A 27,696-nucleotide genomic window follows, 5' to 3' on the forward strand; every position below is an offset into this window, starting at 1 on the left:
TTAGTCAGAAGGAACAATGAACACATTGTTTTCTGCTGCCTTCCGCACTGGGCGTTCATACTGTAGGGGAGAAAAAGAGGTAACAAACATTTCAAAAGTTTATACAAATGCTTATGCTTCATAAAGAGAAGAAACAGAGAGCAGAGAGCCTAAAAACACATTTAGATTCCACAATTATTAATTTTCAACTGCTGAGCCAGGAACAGGGTGCTGCAGGATGAGCAGCTCCTATGAGATGATTGCTCCTTCCTCAGCCTTCTGTATGCCTTAGAGGTGCATTTCAGCAGCACCTATAGCAAGAGAAAAACCTAAGCAGTTCTGTGCTCGTAATTCAAACCATTTGCTATGGAAAGGCTCAGGATTCCAGCTCCAACATATATGTGAAAGCAGCTGCCGATTTTGAGCATCTTTTCTAAAATTCCAGGCCTGATCTACACATCTTAAGTAATTATGAACATGGTTGTTCCTCTGGCACAGGGAACTTTCTTCAACTCTTCATGCAGCACAGATATGTGACACACCACAAATCATGATAATCCACTCATCTTATTGCAGGAATACCGTGGCTCTCAACACCATCAGGTCTGCATATAAAAGCTGGAAGAGCAGCAGTAGCAAAAATACATGTGTTGGAGTGGAGAAGATAGAAAGTAAACATTTTACTGAACTCAGTTAACAGGGTATTCAGTTTAATCTATTGATTAAATGATTAAGGCATGAGCTAATGATTAGACTCTGAAGAGTTTAAGAGCTTACACAGAATATTTAACTGGGATCCAAGGACAATGAATATATTCAGCATCTAATAATAAATTCAAGATCTACTATTGTAATGGCAATCCAGTTTTTGCTGAAGAATTTTTTATGCATGTAAAATGTATGATTTCGTGCTTTGATGTTCTTACAGGTTTTAAAAATCAAAATAGGAAGCATCAAGCAAAGCTAAAAGACAATAATCCAAAAGGCAAAAAGACAAAGCATCCAATATCTTGCTAGTCGCTAGCTGCTGCGGATGCATAGCTCCAAGGGAAAAATGGACAAAGTGACAGAAGAAAACTGTGTTGAGGGTCACTACCTACACAGAAACTAGCCTCCAGATGAGGAAATCCCTGAGATATGAACTCAGGATGTGATGGGAGAGTTGTCAGGAGACATAACTAAATGACGGTTCTCTTTCTTATCTTCTCCCATAGGCATCTTCTTTACAACCTTCCCTGATGGTTCCCTGATTAATAGCATTCCTAAAAATATTAAAGAACCTTCCCTGTGGAATTTAGTGCTAAATAAAGAGCCAACAAGAAAACAAAAGTTCTGGAAGACAACAAAAAGGAGATGAAAAGGGAGGGCCAGAGTACCATGCAAAATGCTGCAGCAGTACAGAAAAGCCCATTGTGGTTATAGTCCATCTAGCAGCAATGGACCTTAGCCAACTGGTGAAAGATTTCCCCTCCCAGGACTTCAGTCACCATCTTCTCACTTCCAGTACTTATCAGTCACATCACATCTCAGAAAGCCCACTCAGAGCTTCTGGTATACTGCACATACCGTTGTATTCTGGATAGTTTCAACAAAACTCTGTGCTGTTTCACCCAGGGCTGAGTCAACAGACTGAATTCTGGAAGAAAAGTAAGTTTAGCTAGTTTGCCTTCAGAATATTAAATACTTACTGATGAAATTTAAGCAAATTGAGAGATATACCCCAAAAAAGAAAAGAGGTCCTGAGGACTCCCCTTTTTGCAGCTCAGTTCTCTTTGCCCAGCATTTACACACCAGATCCTTTCGATAAGGAAGGATCTATTCACCTTCTCCTTCACAGTATACAGATGTGACCATAGGATGCATCTTGTTCCAGACCATGGTACAGGTCCCTTGAGGTACATACTCATTCTGCACAGTTTCTCAGACAAAGTCGTCCCTCATTGCTTCCTAATCCCAATTCAAAACCCCCAGGAGATCGCAAAGGCTGCGTTAATGAACGCAGAGTACAGATGCCGTGACCGCATCAGAACTCTTCAAGTATTTTTCAAGTACTCCTCCTGAATAATACTTCATGTATACAAACATGAATACAAGTAGTATAATTAGTGCCCTACCTTACCATTAGAGGACTTGTGAGTATACAGGGCAGCTGGCAGACACATACCGTAGCTTCTGCTGGTTACAGAAAGAATTCAGTTTGAGAGCCTGTGCATTCCAGAAGTCCTAAAAAGGAAAGATGTCCCCCAAAATACCACCATTACTTTGGAAGCGGAATCTTCATGGACTGCCACAAGAAAAGTCGTACACACCACTGCATCTTTCTCCAGGTTTGCTAAGACTTGAGTTTCCTTCTCAAGACTGGCAAGCTCCTCAACAACAATCTTTTGGAAGGTTTCCAGCTTATTCAGCCTAATGATGAAAAATAAAAACCAGTTTGACATTTGAAGATGCAATGGCACAAGGCAGCTGACAACTCTGCGTTCTGCTTTCTGTACCAAACCTGCCTTTATAGGAAAGCAAATGTCTTTGTGGAACTACACTGGGAAGTTTTATTTGAGTATTTCACAGAGCATAAGAATAGTTGTACCAAACTGAAGGTGTGTTTAGCTAAATACCCTTTCTCAAATAGTAGCCAGTAACAGAGGCCTAGGACAGACTATAGGAACAGGGTTCTCTATTATAACCTATTTTTTTTATTTAGCTCCTATTGCAGAAATCTGACAATCCATAAAGCAAGAGAGTCTTTTTAAAGGAAGACATCGCACCAGATCGGTGCCTATGAAGTCCACTAGCTGACATTTAACACACGTAGAAGCAATCTATAGAAATGGATCCATAATAAAGATCAAAATATCAACAACACTCCTTACATTTTTTTCCTTCCCACCTCCCACTTCATTAAGTAAACCAAAATGCAGTTTCCTTTTTACACTCTGAAATATTTAGTAACAGAAGCTACTAAGTATAACACGAGGATTTTTATTTGGGAAGACAGTCTAAGGACTGATGCTTCATCATCCACTCTCAACTCAGTCTTGCTTTGCACTAATCCACTCCTTCTCCCCTTACAGGAAAAGCAGGATAAATCACAGGAGTGATGCTTCTGAAACTCTTACTATGGAAAAGTGAAGAAAAAAAAAGAGAAAGACAGAAGCTATTTTGCCTTTCAGGCCACGATAAGCACAGTACTTTACATTTCATCCCAAAACTCATGTGAAGCTGCAGGTGTTTGCAGCACACGGCAGCGAGCTTACCTGCACTCATGTATCTGATTTAATAAGGCCGACATGTTCTTCTCAGAAGTCCTCAGCGCGTTCTGCGCGCAACCCTCCATCCTTTTGTACCTGGACTAACCACAGGATGTGCTGTCAGGGAAGGGCAACAGCCCAAGCCAGAATCTAGAAGTCTTGTTTGCAAAGCATTTCCCTGGAACACAAATCCCTCCCCGACCCAGGCTGCCTTTCAGTTTTAGCTGAAACAAATTTAAATGTAGATTGAAGCAAAATATCTGGCCACATTAGTTGTTACAACAGTTCGTTACGGAACCTGTGCAACTTCAGTCAGGGCTAAGTTATCCCAACCAGCAAATAAGTGAGCTTCACCTATACTCTGACTCACTGCTAACAACTGCATAAAATCAGGTCTTTATTAGTACCACTTCAGACCAGTATATCAGTAATGCAAATTGTGTACATTTTAATCATAACTGATTCCCATCATAAATGAACCATCCCCCCCTTCCAGCCATGATTCAAGGATTGAAGCCAAGTTTGCTGTGAACACCTGACACTAAGTAAAAAAAAACAAAACAAAACAAAAAAAAAAAAAAAAAAAAAAAAGCCTACACAATGCTACTGATCCACCATAAATCTGCTCTGCCCGGTCTCCTCTTAGGTCCCAAGTTTAGGTATGCTATCACTAAGATGGGTTAAATTTCAAAAAGTTTTGCTCCATACCCTCTGATGAAAGCATTTATATGTTGGAAACACAGATTTGTAAGTGAAGTTTTAATTAGGTTCTTCCTTTTTGCTAGTGGATCTTATTTTAAATGCCTAGACAAGTCACTTTGCCTTTCCTATAACACTGAAGAGGACATATGGGTTTTGCAAAATACCTAGAAGAACTCCAGGTTAACAGACAGTGCAGCCAAAACTCTGCTCTTGGGCATAAAATGTAGAGGAATATTTACACTAGCTTCTGCTGATTAATGGTAATTTCATTTCGTATGAGAAAATGCCACACACCAAACCCGCAAAGAGCACACATTACCCAGAACAATTTCTTTAGTTGGCCAGTAAAGCTTTCAAATGCAGTAATAACCCCAGAATCACTGACATCTTCACTCAGTATCTTGGAAAAAAGGGTGTCATCCATTTCATCCATTTTCTGGTCTGTAAGAAAGTATAGTCTCAATTAGTATCTTGCTGGAGGACTTATCGAAATGTAAATACACATACTATTATAGCAAGATACAAGTAGCAGCATTTGCTAAAGAGCTGGAATTTGAGGATTGCTCTTCTAGAATTCACAGGAATAAGAACGAAAGAACCCCAAAAGACTTGTTAAAAAGCAGTGTGGAAGAACAGATATGACAGCAGTCAAACGTCAAGAGCAACGTATTTACAAATGCTGAGACATTAGTACACAAATGCACACAGAAATCAGGCCAAATTTCCACTTTTTCCCCCCCCCTCAGTCTTCTAGTTATTCAGTGTGAAGCAAGTCTAACCTGCTTTCATTCCAAGATTGTGAGGTCTTGCAGTTACTTTGTCCATTATTTGTACTTTTTCTTTGCTAGCTCCAGACAATCACTGTTCAAAGAGACTAGAAAATGCTACCACTGCTTAGTAGTTTCTCAAGTGCATCTTGCGGTCAGGCAGCCCAAATTTCCATGTTCGCATCCCTAATGCATTACTTTCAATGACACAGTCACACAAGACTCATTTTCTGCCACATTTGGGTTTTGGGGGACAATACCCTGCATCTGCTTTCAACCTTCCACATGACTAGGATTTTTATCACCAGAAAAAAAGAAAAAAAAAAAAAAAAAAAAAAAAAGGCATGAAGATATTTAAGTACTTCACCTCAGCTGAGAGCCTAACTTTACCTGCTTTGGTCTCCTGTTCCTTCTCTATTGAGTTGAAAAGTCTCCTCGGCTTGTAGGAAGCGTCAGAGGATAAGTGACTTGTTTCCCAACTGGAAAGCTTAGGCCTTTTCAAAACAGTGCCAGCTAACACATCTAAAAAGAGGAAAGATGTTTCAGAACACATTTGGGTTTTTTTTTTGTGGGAGGTACGTGGCATTACCTATCAGCTCCTCAAGCAAAAACCACCAAGGAGCTGCCAATATCACAAAGAGCAGGCAACTTCACTGGAGGGTCCAGTGAGACACTTTTTACAGGAAAGGACACACAACTTCACCAGCAAATCTCTTCCTTTGCAAGGGCAAGACACTGCATTGCCTTATGTAATACAGATAACTGGAAAGCCACCCTATCTCCAACTTAAAGACAAATTGATACTTGGCCCCCTCTTCTCACCAAAAAGCTCTTACCTGACTTTCTCCCTCTTGTGTTTTCCAGTCCAAACTTCACAACCCATTTCTGCCCATTTGTGCCTGAGCTAGTTTCAGCTACATGATGTAACATTTCTCCATAAATATATCAGATGGATAAAAACAATCGTCCTTAATAGCCTTCTTTTTTCCAGCTTCACTAAGACTGTCGTGCAGATGTTTGCAACTCAGCCACATCCACTTTTCCTTTTGTGTCTGTAATCCTCCCTCCATGATCAAGGACAGGATTTTAAGACTGTTAGCAATGAATTCAAGCAGATATATAAAAACATTACACCACACACCCTGTCACAATACATAAAACAGAGAAATGGAAGTTATTTCTTATGTGAAAATATCCTTTAATGAAATTGAGATGGATATTGGAAAATATCCATCTCAGAAAGCTTAGTACCTGCTCATCTTTGAGAAAAAAAAAATGACAGCTTAGCCAACATCCCTTTCTGCCTTTTTAGCATTTCTTCGATGCTATTGAGACTAAGGTACCTGAGTCCTTACGCTTAAACATTTCTCCTTCTCTTGATGATTTTCCAGACGCATCAGGAAACTTCTAAGGAGAGAGGAAAGAAAAATGAAATAAAGAATAGAGGTAACCCTTTGACAGCTTGTACACAGCGCATCTAAGTGAGACAAAGCACTGGTTTTTAGATGAGAAGTAGCCCGACCACAGGTTAAAAAGCATTTGAAGTACTGCATACTGCACCTGTGTCGGCTTCTCTTCAATATTGGAATAGTCCTCAGCAGAGGCATTAAACGATACCGGCTCCCTTTCTAGCTCTGAGTGTGTTTCATCTGCATGAAAGATCAGCCAAACAATGCAGGCAATAGATTTTGAATACTATCAATTAAAACACTAAAACATGGAGTTTAATTAAATACCATGAAGAGGAAAGAGAAAAGGAAACAAACACTATCTTTTCTATCCCTTCATGCATATAAAAGTGAAAGAGCATCTCAACCTCAGTCCAAAGACTGTTTTATTTCTGGCTGCCCTTTAAGATAATTCTTTCCCCTCCCATTGCTGCTGCAACATTTTAAGTCTGTAATACTGCATTTAACACTACCTTATTCCAGCACAGGTGTTCTCAGAAGAAAAAATGGGAGCAGAAAAAAACAGTTGACTACAACGTATTTCAGAGTAGTGGAATACCCAGAAAGTCAAAAGAAAAATAAACAATCCAGAGTAAAAAACCCACACACCAGAGCAGGAAAATAGGCCACTTAATTGTCAGAGGAATAGTTTTGAGAGTTGCAGGCTTTTCCTAACCGAGTTACACCACAATCCCCAGCCTATCATAATGTGTTGGGACCTACTATTTTCATAACACCACTCACAACAGGTTTGCATAGCTTCCAACTGGCTGAGGAAGCAGAGGTAATACTGTGAAAGTTTGTAATACAGTGTTTACACTATGTATTTTCACTCACAATGCCGCTTCAGATGTACTATGAAAAATGACTATGAACATAGCAAAAAGGGGAGAAAAATCCTTTCGACCAAGTTCAACCAAACCAGCCTGTATCTGTGTTCAGTAGCTGCTTTACAAAGTACGAAGAAAGTTTCAGTTTCTAGTAGGCATCCCACACATTAATATCTACATTTAAAAATAATAATTATACGCTAAGGTTCTGAGGGATCTTTTTGTTTGCAAGGCACCAAAACTTGGTTGCTTTGTGCTTTGTGTGCCGATAACAGATTAGGCTGGACAGGGAAGGTAGTATGAGCTGAAGAAGGGAACAGAAGAAAGTCCCCAGGGCAGGGCGCTGGCCAGGCAGCCTTCCCCAGGAGGCTGCATGATTTAGGCACCAGATTGCACAGCCCTCATCTCCCAGCTACTCCCTCCCTCTTCGAGATACTTTATTCACAGAAGTTACCCCACTTCATAGCCATTGCAAAAACTGTCTTGCAGTGTTTATGAAGAACGGTGGAATGTTTATGAAGAAGGTGTGATGGAAAAGAGGCGAATTTAAGAACAAAAGCCCCATTAAAACAACTTTACTAATGTGTTCTACAAGACTCAAAGAGAAATACCAGCAACTTCCACAGCAGCTAAATCTTCTCCTTTGGCATTAGATGCGCCTTTTTTCTTTACTGTTTTCTTCTGAGATCTCGGCCTTGAAGCTTCCAACTAAAACAAAACCAAGTCCAAATATGAACTTTATTCAAGAAATTTTTATTTAAATGTATTTTAAGCATTTTACTAAAATGCTGAGACTTCTTTGAAGTATGCCTAACTCATATGGATGGCCATATAGAAGGAGATTTCTTCCCCAAAATTAGATGAATATCAAAATATTCCCCTTTAGCCATGGAGTTACATAGGATACAAAATTCCTCATAAGTGTTTTGGTCAAGAAAGATGAGAAAAAGCTTTAGAGAGGAGAAGCTTTTAGTACAGCTGGCACATCTACAGTGATTTTTCCAAACTTTCTCTACTCATGTGGAAACCACTTCATTGCATCCAACATACAGTGTTTACCATCTGGGCACCTGGAAAGTTTGGCATCGTTAAACTGTGTTTTCCTTTGCTCGATTTATGCTCCGCTTATCCTTTCTCCTCCCCCCAGTATAATCCACAGTTAGTTTTCTGGAAGTGGAGAAGTTCAGAGCATGAGCCAGGAGATATGTGGGACTCCGATAATACAAGACCTGAAAATTGCCCCCGGGACACGCAGGAAAGAACGGGACATTTCCCAAGGCACCGACTGGCAGGACAGGCATAGAGGAAAGGGTAGGAACACAGCACGCAAGACCTGACTAGGATTTTCACAGGCATTTGAATAAGCAGCTCTAACTTTCCAGCAGATATCTAAGAGCCAAATTTGTTACTGTCGTGACATCTACTTTAGGTGATGTGAATGTAATTTGACCAAGCAAGCCAGGTCCTGCCCAGTATGCCACAGAGAAATATAATAATAGTTTAAGAACAATTTGCTTAGGGTTCACGCATGGTTGTTTCTATAGTGCTCCCCATGTTCTCTTCAAAAGCCTCCTTATTTCTCCAGCCTCTAGTAGACCAGTATATTCTCAATAACATTTAGTTGGTTAAAACATTTGAGAAGATAACATCGAATTATTTAATTTCAAATCACTTGTACACGTGTGTTTTGCATATTCTTTGAATTCTAAAGCACGGTAAATGTTACAGGTCCTTACTTTTTTTGTCTGGTAATCACTGCCGCTGCTTGCGGAAGACACTGGAAGTACTGCAAGGAGAAAAATTTTCCTGGTTACTGACAGCGTAATTGTGTGCTTTAGCCACTTAAAACTCTAAGCCGTGGTGCAAACTCTTAAATTTGACTTACAAGAATAAATTTCACAGCATTTGTGCTGAGCTCCAACAATCCTTTCTTGCAGAGCTTCCAAGCAACGCAGAACTGAGCAGTACTAAGACTCACTGCATCCTAGAGCAGCTCCCCAAAAAAGCCACAGGCACGGCAGCCCATCTGACAGCCCCTAAGCCCCAGTCGGGAGCGTGGGCTGGCACCGGAGCCCTAGCAAACTCTTGCAGAACGCGGTATAAGGCATAACTTCACCCTCACCCTTCTCATGCTTCTTAACCCTCGCAGGGACCAACCAGCAAGGCTCATCCTCCACGCGAGACAGAGGGATCCCAACGCTTTCAGGTCGCTTCAGCTCGATTTCAGGGTCCCCGGCAGCCACCGAGCGCAGCCGCCAGGGAGGCTCGCCGCCTGCCGCCTCCGAGCAAGGCACGCTCTCGCGCTCCGCCGCGGCTGGGTTTCTTAAACCGCCGGGAGGACGAGCACGCGTCGGAGCTTGAACAGGGAGAGGGGAAGCCTCGGCGTGCAGATTGCACAGCCGCTAGTGGTTTATTCCCCGTACCAACCGCGCCTCAGGAGGGATGGGAAAGCAAAGCGGGGCGGTCGCAGCTCGACCTGTCCTGCTGGCATCGGGGCTCCCCCGACCCTCATCTTCGGGCCACACAAAACCCACCAGCAGCTGTTTCCTTACCTGCCCTTTCACACCTTCATCATGCAGCTTGCTGCACGCAGCGAAGTGCCGACAGCAGACTAACCTTACCTTTTAATTTACTTCTGACCCTAGGCCTTTTTCGGGTGTAATCGAGGGACCTTGGTAAGGACCGTTTCTGAGAGTCAAGGATCCAGCTTTTTTCGCTCTGGCCAGTGCTTGCATTTTCGCTATTACTTTCAGAGAAAAGATGTTTCCTGTAATCAGACTAAAGATGCTATTGAGAGTGAGCCCTGCTCAGTCAGTCAATCACCTCCTTCAACTAGCAAAGCATTCCCTTTCCTCCTCTCCACAGGGCAATACCCAAAGCATCTTAAGCCGGGAAATCTGCTAAAACAGCAGCTGAGCAGTCAGCTGCCAAACCAGCAGGGTAAAAACAGCAAGAGGTGTCAGCGCGGGGTTCAGTGTCTTCCTTCCTCATCTCCCCCCTCCCTCCCGCTCTGGATAGAAGTGTTTTCAGCAGGAGGGAAAAAAAAAAAAAAAAAAGAAGAAGAAAGGGAAACAAACAAGAAAACCCACAAAAATGCCTCAGTTGCAGCCAACTGCACAGCTAGAAAAAAGAAACCAGCCACTCGCTCGCTGCTCCAGCGGTCTCAGGGCCTCCCCCCACCGAGCATTACTTTTAGTAGCAACGTGCAGCCCATTTTCAGACTCGGGAGTGGGGACGGATGCTTTAGATGGCTCCCGGCTTGCTCAAAGCGTCGTTTGCCCATTGCCCCCGAGGAGGGCTTCACACCAGTGCTGAACGCGCGCAGCCGGTTTGCACACGATGCCTTCGCGCCCCCCTCACCAGCGCACGGGTCCTGGCACGCGCCAAAGCCGCGTTTGCGGCTCAGTCAGGAGCAGCGACCGGCAGAGATACGAAGCCGCATTGAGAAAGCTTAAATTTCTGCCTGTTGGAGGGCACGAACAGCTCGTGCCCACCCACGCGCCGTGCTGCCGCGGGCTCTGGGGACGGGAACACATGTGCCACCTACCCGCCTTCCCTCGAGCTTGCTCGAGCCCCGAGTCTTGCTCTCCGTTTCATGCCCCCTGCCAAGTAACCCATAAAGACATAAGATGAGTTAAATAAGTGCAAGGTCTGATAAGTCATCGCAGTGCTGTAAAAGGTGTAAAAATATGTGTCAGCAGTATGGAAGAGGTGCAGCCAAACAGCAGCAGCAGAGGTCTCAGAGATCAACGGGGTGGCCAAGTTATTGACATGCAGTAATTAGACAAGTTTTTCTTTGGCTGGTTTTTGAAAGCAGCCATTCAGGAATGTCTGAAGTTTAGCAACAGCAGCAGCAAAAATCAGACTGTCTACTTAGAAGTGACAAGTCCCTGGTGGCTTTATGGTAACTGGAGGTGGCAAAGGAAAGGCAGATTATCTGAGCATTTTTCAAAAGGCAGATCGGTTGTACAGGCATGCATATTTTATATATATAAAAATAAAAAGCTTAGGCATTTTTTGGAAGTCAGGTCTTACTGTTGTCAAACCAGACAGAAGTCATTTTTCTCTCTAGAGGTGCTCATATTCTCAGATACAAATTCAGCATTGATAACATCTACAGCTATTGCAACAGCTAAGCCAGGAGCTATTTCATTAGAAACATCATGTAAGGTGTATGCTTCTTGATCCTAAATTACAATAGTTAGCTAAGGAAATGGATTCTTAAATCAGGTCAAGAGATTCATAAATGACGTATGTACGATTCTGTACCTCTGATTTTGTGAGGAAGGCTTCTGTCCAAGGATCTTTCCTTTGGCTTCAGCAACCTAAAACAGAAGTGCAGCTTTTCTTAAAGTTCAACCACCCCACAAAATAGCCTACAATTAAAATGCATGAGGACTCAGAAGGGCTAGAAGAGGAGTGGATTACAAGCAGCCCAATGGAAATTCTGCATTTTCTTTGAAAGGGATTTGTTGATGGGAACAGTGTCACTAGTGATGACTGACAAACATTTGTCTTCTTAAGCAGTGCTACTTTTCTTTCCCCTTTCTTTATGGATAATGCTCAAGAAAAACCTCATTTGAGCAATAACATCACCACTGCTGCTAGCACTCTATAAATATGCTATGCCACATGTAGGCCGATTTTGGACAGGGCTATTTAAACATTGCTAAGCATGCCACAAAGCAGGGTTTTATGCTGACACCCTGTGGCAGTACTGAGGACCTGGCGGTGCTCAACTCTACAGCAGAAATTTGGGGTGGACAGTTTGGTACCCGCCATTTCTTAATTAGTAGGAAGAACCAATTGCCCCAACACCAGGGAAGAGGCTGAACATTGACGGGTTCACATGGCAGAGCCACCTTAGAAACTAGTTTTAGGCTTCCTGGGGAAGCCTGTACTCAAAGCAGGCACAGCTGTGAATTTGTTCAAGTCTCCAATAGTCTGCAAACATCAGTCAAGCAACACTAACAACGAAACATTTGCAACAACTGACTTGAACCAGTGATCCCCAAAATGCAAACTGTAGCTGGACACAGATTTCAGGTCCTTTGCTTCAGTACAACATGGAGGGCGCTCAGCGCTGCTCTTTCGACGTTCAGTAAAACGAGAGCAGACGTCGGTCTTCAGTTGCTCAAATGAAGCTGGGGGATATCTTTGCAACAGCTCAAATTCTTATTGCAGCCAGCTTTATCATACCACACCCACTAGAATATTCAAGAAGTTATCAGCATTTTTTTCTAGGAAAAAGTCTTCTCTGTATACATTAGAGAAGTAAATCTCAGATCACCGATTATCTGTTCCACTTTTGCTACAGCAACACACCCACCCTTACTGCATTCCTGCATTAAGCCTGCTCCAAGTTACCACTGCCAGCTGCTGATCTGGGACCTTAGCACAGCTCAAGACAAGTTCTGTCTCAATTTTACCTTTTCGTGGCTTGCAGAATCTGAATTTTCAAAGTCATAGAAATCCTTCCTGCAAAAAGGCAATACGTATGAGACAATGGTATATAATCACAAATAGTCAATCTATGCAAGCTCACTTACAGCAGTGAGGAGGAGAGAGGAATACTATTTTTACTATTTAGAAGTTCTATTATACAGTGAACACTTAAAAATTTTATACACCTAAAGCATAAGCTGAGAAAACAGCTCTTTAAACAAGTATTTGTTCCTTTCCTACTTAGTTTCTATTATTGTCTTACTTCATTCTCACATCTTATTTCTATTGTAATTTTTTTATTTTCAGACAAATATTGAGAAGACATGATCAAGTCAGCTCATGTATGATTTTGTAGCAGACAAATAAGTAATAACGGGATGTGGTAGGAAGGAATCATGAATGTATTGAAAGAAAACTTCAGAAATATTTGAAAAGAGAAAATTAATTCACTTCCAAGAATTAGCGTTCAACAGTTACTCTCTATTCACTTCTCTGTATGCAACCAGATTTTGTTTTCATACATCTTAAAATTTAAAATAAAAATCATCTCAACTATTTTAAAAATATTACAAGCTAGTGCTCAGCATTTTTCCTCTATTAGTAAGAAAAGGAGAGTATAAAGTAGAGAACTAGACTCCTTTCTCACTAAAGCTTCCTGAAAGAAAGAAGAAATGCTCATTTTCAGATGAAACACTAGAGGGAGCAGAATGATTGAGCTAAGACATCCTTCTCCATCTCTAATCCCTACTCTGCCACTCTCATTTTGCCAATGGCACTTACTATATGAGTTATTTGACCTGAAGATACAGAACTTGTAGTAATGATGTTCTACATCATTTCTTCCATTCTCGTCCATGACTAATCCAAAAATTCATCTAAACTTTTTTTTTAATTAAGGTTAAGAGTTAGTAGACTAAACTAGGACACCTAGGAAAACATCAAAACATTCAAAACTCAAAGTTTTATCCCTATTAGATATGGCAGCTTCTTGCAAGGTGACATCCAGAATGCAGCCTTTAGAAAGTGAGTACTATTATTTCTTCCATGGCAAGTAACGACGGACTTCTTACTGCCTTAAAACAACATCCTTTAAGGTGAGGTGAGCCTTAGCCTTCCCCCCTCACCCCACATACCTTTGTCTGGCTTCATATTAAAGACTGCATGGCCTGAGCTGCCAGAGGCACAGCTCCCAAAAGTCAGTGTGTCTGAGAAGGACACAGGTTGCAAGACAACGACCATGTCTGGAAGACTCCATCCTGGGGCCTAGCACATTGCCCGTTGCTGAGGCTCTGGCATGGTCCAGGCACCTCAAAGCAAAGCTACTTCAGACTGTGGCAGGTGGCTGGGATGGCCACAATCCTTGGCATAGGGGCCATTTGATTTATCCCACTGGGAAGGAAAAGTCAGTTGCACACACTGCTTCGCTGGCAGAGAGCATAGGGAGAGCCAAGGACAGGGCACAACATGCAGGGCCAGGACAAGCTTCCAGCCCCTGGGGTGGTGTAAATCCCTCCAAAACTCTTAAAACACCTTCGCCCATAGTGCCACCAACTTGAAAGCATGAACAGACTGCTGGACAGGGGTAGGGGAGGGCAACAGATGGAGAAGGAGTCCGGTCTGGAAGTCTAGGACACATGGCACCAAAGGGCCGAGGCAACATGGCAACAGCTTAGATATCTGGGAATCAAGCTGCAACTCAGCTCTGCACGGCCACAGTCCCCTCTCATCCTCTAGAGGGTCAAGGAAAATAGAAAGGTTAACAGGACATATTATCACAGAGGTAAGGGCATTTTTGGCAAACGGGAATTAGCTTGTCCTCAAATCAATCTCCACGGAGACCCAAAAACGAGTCCCCTTTGAGATGAGTAAGATAAGTTATGAACTTTATCAAAACGACAACAGCCTGCTGTAGCTGTTGTGTTCAGACAGCTTCCCTCACCCCGCACTAGTGCTAGAAATAGTCTTAAATAAATAAACAACAATAAAACATAGTACATCAACCCCACATGTGCTCAAGCTTTATATATCATACCTGGTTTCAGTCTTCTGCTTGACCAAACTTGATTTTCTGTTTCTCTTTTCCCGGGCGCCATCCTTCAAAAGCAGAGAGGAGTTCCTGGACCTCAAACTATGATATGCTAAATAATGTTATTGCCCTACAATATGCTAAAAGCAGAGATAAGGAATATCAGGAAACATTTGGTCTTTTAATCACAACAGCCACCTGACTGTAACTATTTCCTGGAGCTCTTTCCTACCAGAAAGTATGGGAGTCCTGGAGCTAAAATGAGGGGAGAGAAAAAGATGCAGAGAAAAAGCAGTTTAAAAGCAATGAATGCATGGTGTGGTGAGCACTGATTGTGCAGCCTTTAAACTGTAAGTCTAGGGAAGAAGAAAAAAAAAAATCTGAAACAACTACTTGGAAATGTAAACAGAGGTGCAACTGTAAAATTTAATTTCACAGATAAGCTGAGTACCAACCCCAAATTAAATTCATTGCTTCTGAATTATATTTTCTTCTCTTGTGTTCTGCCAAGATTATTTTTGTATTTAGACAGAAATCTCAAAGATTTCCAAGTGCTTAATTTGTCTAAAGCGAGAACTGCACCTAGCAATGGCTCTCACTTACTTGTGGCTAGTTCACATAGGTTACAAACTCCCTGGCTAGGGGCACGGAGAGATCTGCTTGGGAGGATTATCAGAGCTCAAGTCAAAACCTGAATAAACATGGCTGTGCTGTTCCAAGACCTACGTCGCTTCTTGCACATTGCACTCAAACCTTGCAACACGCAAGTTAGTCCCGTACCGAGCCAGGCTGGTTACCTACGCACTGTATTCTTGTATCCTGAGCACAGCACAGGTAATATACTGACCAAATTCATCTGCACTTGAATTACTAGCTTTGGCCATGCTACTCTATGGGTGACAGTCACTGCCTGTGCAATACACTCCTGGGACTGAACAGCATGTTACACCAGGTAGGTACCACCTTACACAGGCTCGGGACACTGCTCGCACGGGACTGGGTCAACCCAGCCTAGCTGATTCCTGCAACGTCATGAGAGCACCTACTCCCCACGCCAGACTCCTTCCCTCAGGCAGCCTTGAGGCACAGGTACCTTTGGTGTCGACTCCTCTGCAGGCTCTTCTTCTAGGGGCTTCTCGCTAGGGACAACCAGACACGTTAAATGAAAGGTCGTTAATGCTGTGTTCATCTAAATCCCAGATAGGTAGTTCATGAAGTATTAAGAAAAGAACTTGCACTGATAAGTCTACTAGCATCAAAGTGGCAATTTAAGAGGTACTTAAGGAAGAAAGCTAACAAGTAGCTCTACACGAGCCCAACTTGTTAACTAGAAGAACTGCCATCCCATATATCTCTGAAGGAAAGGTATAGCTAATGCCTCGGTAGACCCAGATTTGGGCAACACTACACAAAAATCATGACTGTCCTTTTCAAACTGCTGCATATCTAGGGAGCTCTGAGTACACTGCTGAAGTTAGGCTCTGTAACAGAGGCGCACACGTTCATCTCTTGTTTGGATTAAATCACAGGCAAGAAGGAAAGATCATACCAAGCTAGCAGCCAAACCCCAAGCATGACTGTGCTGTAACCTGAAGTGCTGTAACCACCTTGCAAGTCAGTGCAGCAACATGGGTTTCTTTTTTTAATTTCATAATTGATAGTGTAATCCTAAAAGTCACATGCATTAAAAATCAGAAGAGGAGGGGGGAAGTAAGGAGGGAAGGTGAAAAGAGTTGCAATTTTTTCTCTTCAAGACTTACCTGGGCTTAACTTTCATCCTTGGAGATGGAGTTTTGGGTTTTTTTGCTGAGGGAGGCAAGGAAACTACAGCTTCACCCTCTGGAGCTACTATTAAGCTCTTTATCTACTTTCTTTGGAAGGCCCACAAAGGCAGAGCCTTCACAGAGCACCACCCAGGTAACGCGGAAGCGGGTCAGGCTTAAGGAACCGAAAGGAGCCAGGCCTGACCTGGGCCTGGGTTAGCATCCTCCAAGTCAGTCTGCTGGCTCACTGTGATCATGGACACAGAGGTAACCGTGTTCTGCTTGGAGACATGAAATCATAAACAAGCATACATATTATCAGAAAGAAAAGTTTAAGAACTCAGAGAGAGATTTTCAGTGCTGGCTTGTGGTAGCAGCTGGACCACAAGTCTTTCATTTTATATATATGTGTGTGTGTGTGCGCGTGTGTGTGTGTATATATATGTACTATATGTGTATATATATATGCATATATATATACACACACACACATACATATATGTATGTAGGTACACACATGCATACATATGGCACTATGGGCGAAGGTGTTTTAAGAGTTTTGGAGGGATTTACACCACTCCAGGGGCTGGAAGCTTGTCCTGGCCCTGCATGTTGTGCCCTGTCCTTGGCTCTCCCTATGCTCTCTGCCAGCGAAGCAGTGTGTGCAACTGACTTTTCCTTCCCAGTGGGATAAATCAAATGGCCCCTATGCCAAGGATTGTGGCCACCCCAGCCACTCACCGCAGTCTGATATATATGTACATGATATATATGTATATATCATATATACACACACAATTCTTTTTTAATGTATAAAATGACACTATCAGCTTCTCACCAAAGCATCCTACCATCCCCTGATAAGAGTACAATTTTTTCCCCCCTTCTTAAAACAATTTTGCAAGATTGCAGATCTGAAAGCAGGTATCTAGGAAGCTGACTTCCCCCTGATTGAGATGGAAGGTGTTGTCAGATCTGGGTAAAAATTTCTGGAAGAAGGTTTTAACTATATCTATTTAAAAAAGCAGAATGGGGCGGTGCACAAAGCCGTTGTTTCACCATATGTAAAACACTTACTGTTACAGTGTCTGTTAACTGCTCGCTGTGCTGAGCGGCTAGGGTATCCGAGAGGGAGTCTATGTTTTCAGAGCTTGAAGGATTTCTCTTCCTCTGTAGATTACTGGGCTCAAGTATTACTGTGGAACAACAACCTTAATGAGAACCTCTCTCTCTGTAATTGAATACGCAGAGCTTTCCATTCTTAAGCACGTGCGTAAAAGCAAAGCAGTATAACTTAATAAGGACAAACATCTCATAATCATATTTAATGAAACAAAAGCATAAAACCTCTCCGAACTACACAGTGCAGAATTGCAATGCTAAATAAATGGTATCTTGAGCCTATCCCTTTAACGCCTCTCATAGTGTATGAAGATGTACAAATTTACCACTCTGTTGCTACCTGAACTCTTTGCTCCAGCAGGCATGAAGCAGTCATTTATATCTGACTAAAGCAAAGTACCGACAGGACCTTCCACTACATCTGGCTCCCTGGACTGAATCTCATCTGGGTTTCACTGAAAAGATGTTTCACTGGAAACACATGACCTTCCAACACTTCATACTCCAGGACTACTCCAAGTAGTAGCGCAGTCTTGTACCTCCGCATGTGCTTCACGGATGCTGATGAAGCAGAGCTTCTCCCTTCCCTACTTTTTCCTGAGCCTCCAGAATTTGGAGGACAATCATTAAAGCTTTCTTTGGATAATAATTTAGGGAAATGGGAAGAACTACTGAACAAGTTACTCTCTCAGACACCGAAAGCTAGAAGACATTTAGTAACTGTTTAGAGTACTACACAGAATAACAGAATAGTTAAGCTTGCAAGGGACCTCTCTCACCTAGAGATTAGGTGATCTCTAATCTACCCTGATATTCAGCCAGAGTAATCTGAAACCCGCTGTAAGTAGAAGGAAAGTAAAAATTTGCTTTCATCACAAATGTAGAAAGAATGCTACCTAATAAAAATGCTCTTCAGCTTGCACTTTGTTATCCAAGATGGTGAATGGTACCAGTGGAGAAAGAGCCGAGGTCATTGCCTTAGAAAACATGGAAAGATCTCTTAAGATCTTACCTACACTAAAATAAAAGTCATATTAAAAATGTTTGCAGTTAATGCGTATTGAGAAGCTGTAGAATTTAACATCATTACATCCTGTTCATGCTGGCTGCAGACATCACACTAACATACCTTTACCGCTGCCTGCAGTAAAACCCTGTTTTCTAGCAGGGAAGTATACCACACTTCAAACAGAAGAGGCCTCTATGCAGAAAAAAGCCATCTCCCAAATAGCTCAGTACTGAAGCTGAGCTAAAGAAACATATCCCTTTCAAGATAAAAGTCAGTCTTTTGCTTGTTTTTTTTGGCTTAAAGGAGCTTTTCCTCAAACTGTGGATCACAACCTTGACAAGTATTCAGAACAGGAGAGGGGGAAAAGGAAGAAGAAACTACCTCCTCTTCTCCTTGGGCTACTGATGGTCTTGGACCTTCCTTTGCCTAAGGCCCAAGCATCACACCTGTACTTCAGACTTCACATTCCCTCAACATTCATCGTATTTGGATCAAACCAGGCTCCAAGCCTGCCATGCCAGCAGCTATCTACATACTGGATTGTGTTGCCCATGCCCTGCCTGCAGCAGTACAAATTAAATTCAGTGAAAAGATACTAGAGGAAGATGTCCAGTAGGAAACTATCACGGACAGCTCAGGAAAGGACAATACCACACAACCTCATCATAAACAATTCAGTGTGCCCGGTCTCTCTGGTTAGCAGGAGGACGGACGGCCAGCCGAGGGAGGCAGTTCTCGCCTCTATTTGGCCCTCAGCGACCGTTGTCGCCCCATCGTAGATGTCCTTGAAGCACAGCTACACATCGCTCTGTCCACACAGACAGGCTGGAGATGAACGTTTCTGCTCCCCAGCCTGCAGTTCAGCACCAGCGCTCTCCAGTTCAGTCAGCTGAGCACGCTCCTGACCTAGCATCCCACGCATTTGTGCTCCCAGCACATTGTCAAGAAGGAACAAAATCGCTTCCCCGCAGGAAGCACTGGTGCTGGCCGTGTCACTGCAGTCATGGCCATTCCTGGAGGGAGGACATGTGCCAAGACACAAGCATTGGTCCATCAAGGGACTAGTGCTCTTCACAGGGCTGCTTTCACAGGCACATCAGAGCAGAGCGTCACCTCCCTCCAGGAGTCTCCCGTGAGCATCCTCGCTGCAGGAGCAGCATAGGAGGCAAACAAGGAGGAAGATGCACCCACAGCAACTGTAGATGGAGAAATGCTACTACATGCTGTTCAGAGGGAAGCTAGCAACCCGGATTTGCCTGACCAGGTCAGCCAGCAGCACGCTGATCCAGCCTTCCTGAGAAGGGCTCACTGCCTGCGCAACCCTACAACCGACGGCTGACCTCCCAGGCCAGGGGGACTCAGCACCCACCACTAAAGGCAACTAACAAGCTTACAATATGGGAGTAGTAGATCAAGGGATGGTTTGGGGCGGGGGGAGTGGATTGTTGGGTTTTGCCCCCTTGCCTTCCTCTAAATGTGACTAAGGACAAGCTGTTGAGTGAGAGCGAAGACACTCTTTAAAATCTGAACAAGTTAAATTCCGTATACATACAAATATATATATATATATATAAAGGCAAAGAAAGCATCACCTGTTTCATTCTGCCTGGCTTGCTCCCCAGCATGGATGGGCTCCTCATCAGCCACATTTATCTGTTGGTGCAAATTAATCTTACGTGAAAACAACCTTAAGAGCAGAATCTTTCATCCAATAAAGCCATCTACTTACTAACATAACTAGCAGCTCTTAATCACCAGCAGCAAATCTTTGGATGCTAGTAAACCACTTGGAAACCTCTCAGCTCCTGCAGGGAACGCCACTGCACTGCAACTACTCTCATGTTAAGTTTCTCTGCAAATCCCGTGGACTGTGGATGAATCACAACCATAAAAAAAGCGCTTAAGCAGCTTTCCTTGTGTTTTTGTGTTAGCTTTGGTCAGGTTGCTCATCCAGTACAATGTAATACTTTGGGTTAACATACAAGTTACACTTCAGGTTACACAAATAAATATCATAGGTTTTACTTCTGCTGAGTTTTTGAAGCAGAAAATAATCACACTGACTGAACTGATTAACAAACCAGTCTCACTCTTAAAGCTCCAAAACCCTAGACCTGAGACCACTGAAGCTTTTTCCAAAGCCAAGAACTCCCTCTATATCAAGCCAAAGCTAAGAGCTCTATATGAACAGTCACAAATCCTCAAGTGGAAAATGAGATCCGATGAACAAAGCACATGTATGTGTATATAAAACACTGAATGTTCTTGGCCCAGTATATATATTAACTAAAATAGAATTTATAAAAGAAAGACTCATACCAAAAGCTTACCATCATTTTTTCATCTCCCAGGACTTTTTTGAGTACATCTAATATCTCAAACTCAGCACTAAAGAATATTTTGATTTTTGTTGCTTCATTTTTGTTTAGAATTGCAGGAACCTTCATGTAAATTTTAACGATCTTTTCTCCATCCTTCTCTGTTTTAAAAAAGAAAGAAAGAAAGAGGCAGTCTAATCTTTTAGAGCAAAGCATTCAGCCTATTACCCCAAAACCATTAGAGTAGTTTAAAAAAATTTTTTTTTTTTGAAGACAACCTCTTCTACATATTGCCTGTGCATTTCCAGTTATGCTGGTCACCCATTTCTTTCTCATTAGGTTTAAATGATTATGCTGTTTCCTAGCACATCCATGAGCTAACCCCTCAACTTGCCCTGGTCAAGGGGGCCCTTAAGATTGCAACCTGTCCCCTCCACAGCAGGTTGCGGGGCCTCCAGTGCAGCACTGCTGCAGTCTGTAGCCTGCAGATTTCCTGTGCTTTTTGCAGCACGTCCAAGTCCTTCTTCCTTGTGGTTCCACCCATCACTATCACAGGATATAACACAGAAGAAAGTCACCTAGGTACACAGGAGCCCAGCAACGTCCAAAAAGCATTTGTTGTTTGGTCATCTCAGCACACATTTAACTGCTATTTTGGTACTGTTCCTCAGGCACCAAAACTATGGCATCATCCAGGAAAAAATATTTTTTGTAGGGCCCAAAACAACTAACATGGATCTTTACTCGCACTACTCTGCGGTCACTGCTCAGCCAGCATGAGAGGCCATCAATGAATCCATTTTCAACGTAATCGTATGCCAAATTAGTAGAAAGAAAGCTAGTGGTTAAGATCACTCATGCTACTACAAAAATTACACCATTTCCATTAACACATTGATTTATATTGTGTTGCATAAAACAGAAATGGTATGAGTCTTTAGCATTGCACTCCCAAGCCGACGTCACTCCACAGAGCTCAGTGCGTTAGAAAATGACTGCACCCTCAGCAGCTGTGATCCTGATGGACACTGGCAAGTTCAGTTCAAGACAAGACAGACTCTTTCTTTGGGGCTGCCAAGGCAGCAGTTTCTCGGGCTGAGCCAGCCCAACACCTTGCTGTCACTAAATGAAGGCACTGGTAGGCTCTCGCCACCTGCCACTCCTCCACTTTCCTCCGGTGCTGCCAGCGGCCTCAATCCCACTCCTCCTCTCCACATCCACCATGGCGATTGCCAGACCCAAGCGTCTCCACCTCACTAATGCAGTGGGCTACCATCCCCTTTTTCCTTTTTGCCAGGGCTATTGCATTGAACAGGCCTATAGGAAGGTCCGACAAGCAGAGCTGGTGCAAGGTGAACATCAAAAGCATGCAGCCGGGAGAACAGAAAGCCACCAGAGATCTTTTTGATGACGACAAGATTTGAAATTGGTTTATCGCATCTTGCGAAACCAGAGTCGGACAAAGGGTAATGTCGGCTGCAGAGTCTTACCCCTCAGGCTGTAACTACTGACTTCTTCTTTTGACAGCCTCACCGAGTCCCACAGAGCACCCTATAAAAACAAAACAACCACAACAGAAGGGTTGAGCTAGTGCCAGCTACGTTAGTCTAACCAAAGGCCAATCGGGCTCTGCTCCTACCTCGCTACTGTCTACGTAGAAAGTCACGCTCTGACTGCCAGCGTTGAAATCAATCCAGAACTCCTCCAGCTTCTCGTCCGAGGGCTTTTTCACCTGGGTGGGGGGCACAACAACCACCACTGCCATTTCCAGGAGAAGACTCACTTGGGAACTGCTCTATCATTCCCATCTTCTTTACATCGTTAAGCTGCAACAAGTTGCTCCATGCACATACCACACAGAAATAAAAGCTGGGCTCAGACTGTGTATTGCCCACCTGCCACGGACCCAACCACACCAGCCGAGTCAGAACATTACTGTACGTCAGCCCACAGGGAGAAGTGATTCAAGCAAATGCTTGTACACCTGGTTCGGGGAAGACTTTATGAAACCTTCTGCATTTCTGAGCACTTCTACTAAGCAGAAGCACTGGACCCAGCTTGCAACAAGGCTCTTCAGTGACTTGGCTTTGATTTGAAACAACTCTCAGAAGCAGAGTGCCACAAATGCAACATTTACTTAAAAAGCTGTGAAGCAATCTGTGACCACCAAGCAGATCTCGTTCTTGGGCAGCCTGGAGCAACTCTTCCAGAGAAAACAGAAGTCCCCAGCCCCGTTTCTTTTTAAAGATCTCTCTCCCTTCACCACAAAGAGAAGGGCTGCTTCTATCGCTTGGCCAATGCAAAAGGAAAGTCAGCAGCAGGAAGTTAGGAGTTGGCTGACTTAACTAAGAAAACTTTCAAACTAGAATAGAAAATTATATTTGCACTCAGGAAAATTAAGTCTTTTCATGAAAAGGAAATGGTGGTATTGGAGAAGGACCCATATCCCAGGCAGAAATTAACCGTATTAATGGTCGTAACACTATAGGGAATGTGCTGCTGCGGTAAGAAACATTACCTCATTCATGTCAGCAAAAGCAGATATGCAAGGGAACGAATAGACTCTGGAAGAAAAGCAAACTTGCATGTGATACATCCAACATCAGTCAGAGTCTGACTTTATGAACACTCAAATCCTAAATATAGGTTACTAACCTTATTCCTTATTATTCAAAAGGTTAACAACTTTCTGAAGGCAAAATAGGCTAGGAAAAGCTTATAGAAAATGTTTAGCCATTTAGTGATACCTTGTTTTTGTTATTTTCAAAGAATCATCATCAAAAAAATTTTTTTTTTTAAAGGATTATTCAGGTACATGTTATAAATTATTTTGTGGAAAATACAATCCAGACTAGTCTATGGCCCTAGTTTTCCCTCTGTTTCTGTTTGGTTGCAGTAATAACAGCATTAATTTAGATTCTTGGTTCACGGCTTACCTTCTTTCATCCCCAAGCCTCTCGTTTAGTTGATTAAGAAATTTTCTGCAGTCCTTCAAGACAAATGACATCTTATCAAAAGATCAGTTTACATTTCCTTTGCAAATGCTTATTTTACTGGAGGTGGCATCTCTACTCTACTACTTTTAAGAAGTCAGTACAATGCCAAAATCACAGAAATCACAAAAAATGTAATACACACACACACACGCTCACCTATATATTTATGTATGTATGTACGCATGCATACTTTAGAAGGAGAACATCTTAGAAATAAGAGTTATTTTAATCATATGACATTTTATATTTGCTGGGTTAAAAAAAAATCCCCCTACTACCTCCAAATAAACTTTGCACATTTATAAAATCAGTTCTGTAGGAACTTCTTACAAGGACATCCTGGCTGAACTCAAACAACACTAGCCCCTATGCAGCCTTGTCAAGTATGTTGTTATCAAAATAAAGACCCTTACCGTCTCAAATTCTCTATCCTTGATCTCTTTGAAAGCTTCAGCAAGATAATTATCTTCAAACCAGTGGTGAACAAGGTCATCCCTCCATTTTTTTGTCATTAGCCTACAAAGAGCTTCTGAAAGGGCAACCTGAAGGTCATAGTCTACACGGTAAACATAAGAAAAGAGTAAATATCTCCTCCACCATAACAGAGAATTGGTATTGTTACTGTTAATATACTTTAAAAATAATAATATTAATCAGCTACCTTCCATTTCACCTAGGAAAACTACACTGTTATAGTGGAGGGTAATAACCGAGTGTTTATCGCAGCCGTCAGAGGGCATGTAGTTCCTCCCCCTTATTCAACAGGTTGCAGTGCACTGGTAACTATGTCACTACAATTAGGCCATTTTTCACGTACCACAATACAAATACCTGGAAAGTTTTATTGCTAGGAGGGGGGTGGGAAAAAAAACCCTGCACACCTCGGATTTGCCTCAAGAGGTAATAAATTAGCCTTATTGAGTGCAGTTTATCCCCATTATGATCAAGTAGTTAAGCTTTGCTTTAAAATGAACAGCAAGCATACTTTTTAAGCATATACATAAAGCTGATATAATTACCTTTCTATTCATATCACAGTTGAGCTTTTCTTATTAGTTAACACTTAATACTAAATGGAAAGAATTAACACATTGTTATATCTAACAATTTCTAATGCACACTCTTAAAGCATTATCCAATTTTCCTCCCAGAGAAGTCAAGTATCTAAAAAGAAGTTATTTAAATTACCATTCATCTATAATAAATAAGCAAATAAAACGACGATTGAGAACCCTAGCTTCATAAAATCAACCACCGAGCACTTCTTACCACCAACCTCCAGAATACTTTTTGCAAGATCTTTCCTGAAAGAACATAACGCAACGAGTTAAAGCGGGACTAAAACTCTCAAGTGATTTTAATTAATAAGCTGGGCGGAAGCACACGCCCTTCGTGATAACGACCGCGTGTAAAACGCGACAGCGAGGCCGGGGCTTCGCCCGGGCCCGCGCCACCAGGCTGCTCCGCGCGGCCGAGCAAACGCTACGGTCGCGGACGGCTGGAAAGCTGGTTGCTTCCCGCAGCTAAACACCGTCTGCCCCATGGCCAGTATCGGCGGGGAAGCACTTACGTGAGCGAGCACAGCTCTTCGGACAGAGGAAATTTCTTTCTCTCCTCTCGCGGTACGCTGTCCAGTATAGAGTTGAGAGTCCTCAAAGCCTTTTAATTCCCCGCGTCCCCCCACACCCAGAGGATGGGGACAGAACAGGGAGGGAAAGAAGTCACTAAGATGTTTCCTCACGTTTTTATTTGTTCAGGTACGCATGCCCGCGTGCGCACGCTCTTGTGCTTTCTCTCCCTCCTGTGACTCTTACCTCCTGCCGCAGGGCGCAGCAAACATTTACTTCCGTCACAAGATGCCCTAGTTCAGGTAGAAATAAGTTCACCAGCTCTTTCTTCCCTAGAAGAAGGGTTTTAAAAAGTCAGAGCACGGTTGTGCCGGCCCTGCTTTGGGCAGAATAAGCTACAGCAACAAACGCGCTCAAGTTACCCAGCGCACGACATAATGCAAACATAACGCACAATTTTTACGCGACTGGGGAACCAAGATCCCTGGGCAGAACTGCAGCTCCACGCAGGCGCTCGGCTCCCTCCGGGAGCGCCCGCTCGCCTGACCTAGGCGGCCGAGAGCTACAGCTGCGGGCAAAATCCCGACTCCAAAATGAACACGGGAGGCCCCATCCCCGCGCCCAGGTCGGGGGAGCCACCAGCCCAGCAGCAAAGGGCGCGCAGGAGCATCCTGAGCCCTTCTCAGTGCCAAAAAGATGGGTTTTTTTCAGCTTCACCAAAGCACCAGTTGCAGCAAGCGGACGCAGTCGCAGCCCTTCTCACTGCGTGCAGAGCCATGGGGCAAGCACCCTGGACAAGCGCATCCCGAATTGCACCAAGTGCTTTGGATCTCTAAATCAGGATAGCTTAAGTTGTAGCTGCGTTTGCTGGCAACAACTTGATGGCTCTGTGCTAGAGTAGGAGCACTCGGTTACTGCGTTATTCTGCGGAGGTGGTTGCCCGTAGCAAGAAAATAACATCTGAAGCCGCTACAGAGACGTATGCAAGAGCACGCTGTGCACGCCCAACTGCTTCCAGAAGTACTGCTTCCTCCGAGCTGACATACTTGATGCTGGCAGTGCAAATAAGGTATCACAGCTAGACATCTTTAGCATATTTAAAACAAACAAACAAAACACATTGCAGGGAGGAAGAGGAGGTGGGGGGCAGGAGGGGGAGAAAAGGGACAGAGTGCATGCAGAATTAAGAAATTGCTCATGACATAAAAATCCCTGAATAGCCTGAATTTCTGTATATATACGCATATACACACACACACATATATATATACATACACATATAAATAAAATATATTACACACACTGACCTTCATTGCTGCACTTGCTAATCACCTGAAGAAAAAGGTAAACGAAGCCTTCGTTAACAAGACCGCAGCAGCGGTCAGAGCGCTTCAGGGATCGCGCCCCACCGCCGCACCTCCCCAAGGCTAAAGCGACGGGCCCTCACCGTACCCAGGGCAAGGAGGGCAGCGCCGCTGGGCGCAGGCACGGCGCGCGCCCATGGGACCCCTCTCGGCCGGGTCGGCCCCGCGCGGGGAGTGCGAGAGGAGCGAGGAAGCCACCTGCCCCCAGGGCTCAGCAGTGCTAGAGCTATTTTTACTGTGCTCATGGGCCTGTGTGAAAATACGTTTCAAACGCTACAGTACTAGACAACATACTGACACCTGAAAAAAAGCATTAAAGCCCCTTAAGGAACCTTTTTTTTTTTTTTAAAAGCTGTCGTTCTCCCCAGTAAAAGCACAGAGAAGAGATGGGGCTGGAAGACACGGGTATCAAATTTGGACAAATATGTAATTTATAAAACCCTTTTATATCATTTCAATTTATTTAGTAGATAAACAAGAAAATTCAGTTTGCTCAAACGTTTATACTGGCATTCTCCTAAAAATTAAACTTGTGACTCATTAGGACTTCATGACTCAAGTGCTCAAGCAGATCCTGATGCACAGCCTGACACACAGCTGCGCTAAGCAGAGGTATTTGGTTGGACAAAGGCTCACACACTCCAAAAGGTTTGTAGCTCTACAGACAATATGATTTCTTAGCAGCCTGGGGAGAAAAAAACTAAAAGCTTTCCTCCTATTGAAAATTTGCTATCACTGGGCCTCCAGTATCCAGCTCAGAAATAACCCAAAGGAAACTACGGGCTGTTGGGTTCGCTCTTTAAACGATCTAGTTTAAACTAGTTAAGCAACTCTTCCTCCCTCCGATACACATACGTACCAATGCACAGTCAAAGAAATCCTCGAGAAGCGTCATCAAAAGCCTGTTTTCATTTGGGTCTATGAGGATCGCAAACGCTCTTGTTCTTTCAAACCAAGACACCATGTAAAAATTGAAAGAATCAGTTAAAACCTGGCAAGAAGTGTTAATAATCCTTAAACTAAATATACCTTCAGCAAACCTTATGCACACACGTGAGGTTTTTTGATCCCTGACCACAGCAGTACTGTACAAGTAAAACCCCCAGTCCTG

The 27,696-nt window shown here is 43.2% G+C and overlaps 1 protein-coding gene across 1 annotated transcript; it reads right to left on the bottom strand.

The window, feature by feature from the left end:
- On the bottom strand, positions 1–27,480 carry SYCP2L (synaptonemal complex protein 2 like). Its single transcript, XM_062568517.1, has 33 exons — positions 27,445–27,480; positions 26,529–26,553; positions 25,468–25,553; positions 25,224–25,312; positions 24,923–24,957; positions 24,067–24,209; positions 23,594–23,646; positions 23,176–23,221; positions 22,297–22,389; positions 22,148–22,208; positions 20,670–20,818; positions 19,932–19,992; positions 17,292–17,404; positions 16,420–16,489; positions 16,206–16,251; positions 15,533–15,584; positions 15,088–15,104; positions 14,452–14,517; positions 12,404–12,452; positions 11,244–11,299; positions 10,522–10,576; positions 9,596–9,752; positions 8,711–8,760; positions 7,586–7,682; positions 6,257–6,345; positions 6,040–6,103; positions 5,082–5,218; positions 4,249–4,365; positions 3,234–3,328; positions 2,289–2,388; positions 2,144–2,202; positions 1,546–1,615; positions 1–60 (listed from the first exon to the last, which is right to left on the bottom strand). The coding sequence occupies exons 1-33, from the start codon at positions 27,478–27,480 to the stop codon at positions 1–3; spliced, it is 2,496 nt and encodes an 831-aa protein (XP_062424501.1).
- Between the last annotated feature and the right edge of the window lie 216 nt (positions 27,481–27,696).

The sequence above is a fragment of the Rhea pennata genome, chromosome 2 (assembly GCF_028389875.1).
Source record: "Rhea pennata isolate bPtePen1 chromosome 2, bPtePen1.pri, whole genome shotgun sequence".
Taxonomy (NCBI): Eukaryota; Metazoa; Chordata; class Aves; order Rheiformes; family Rheidae; genus Rhea; species Rhea pennata.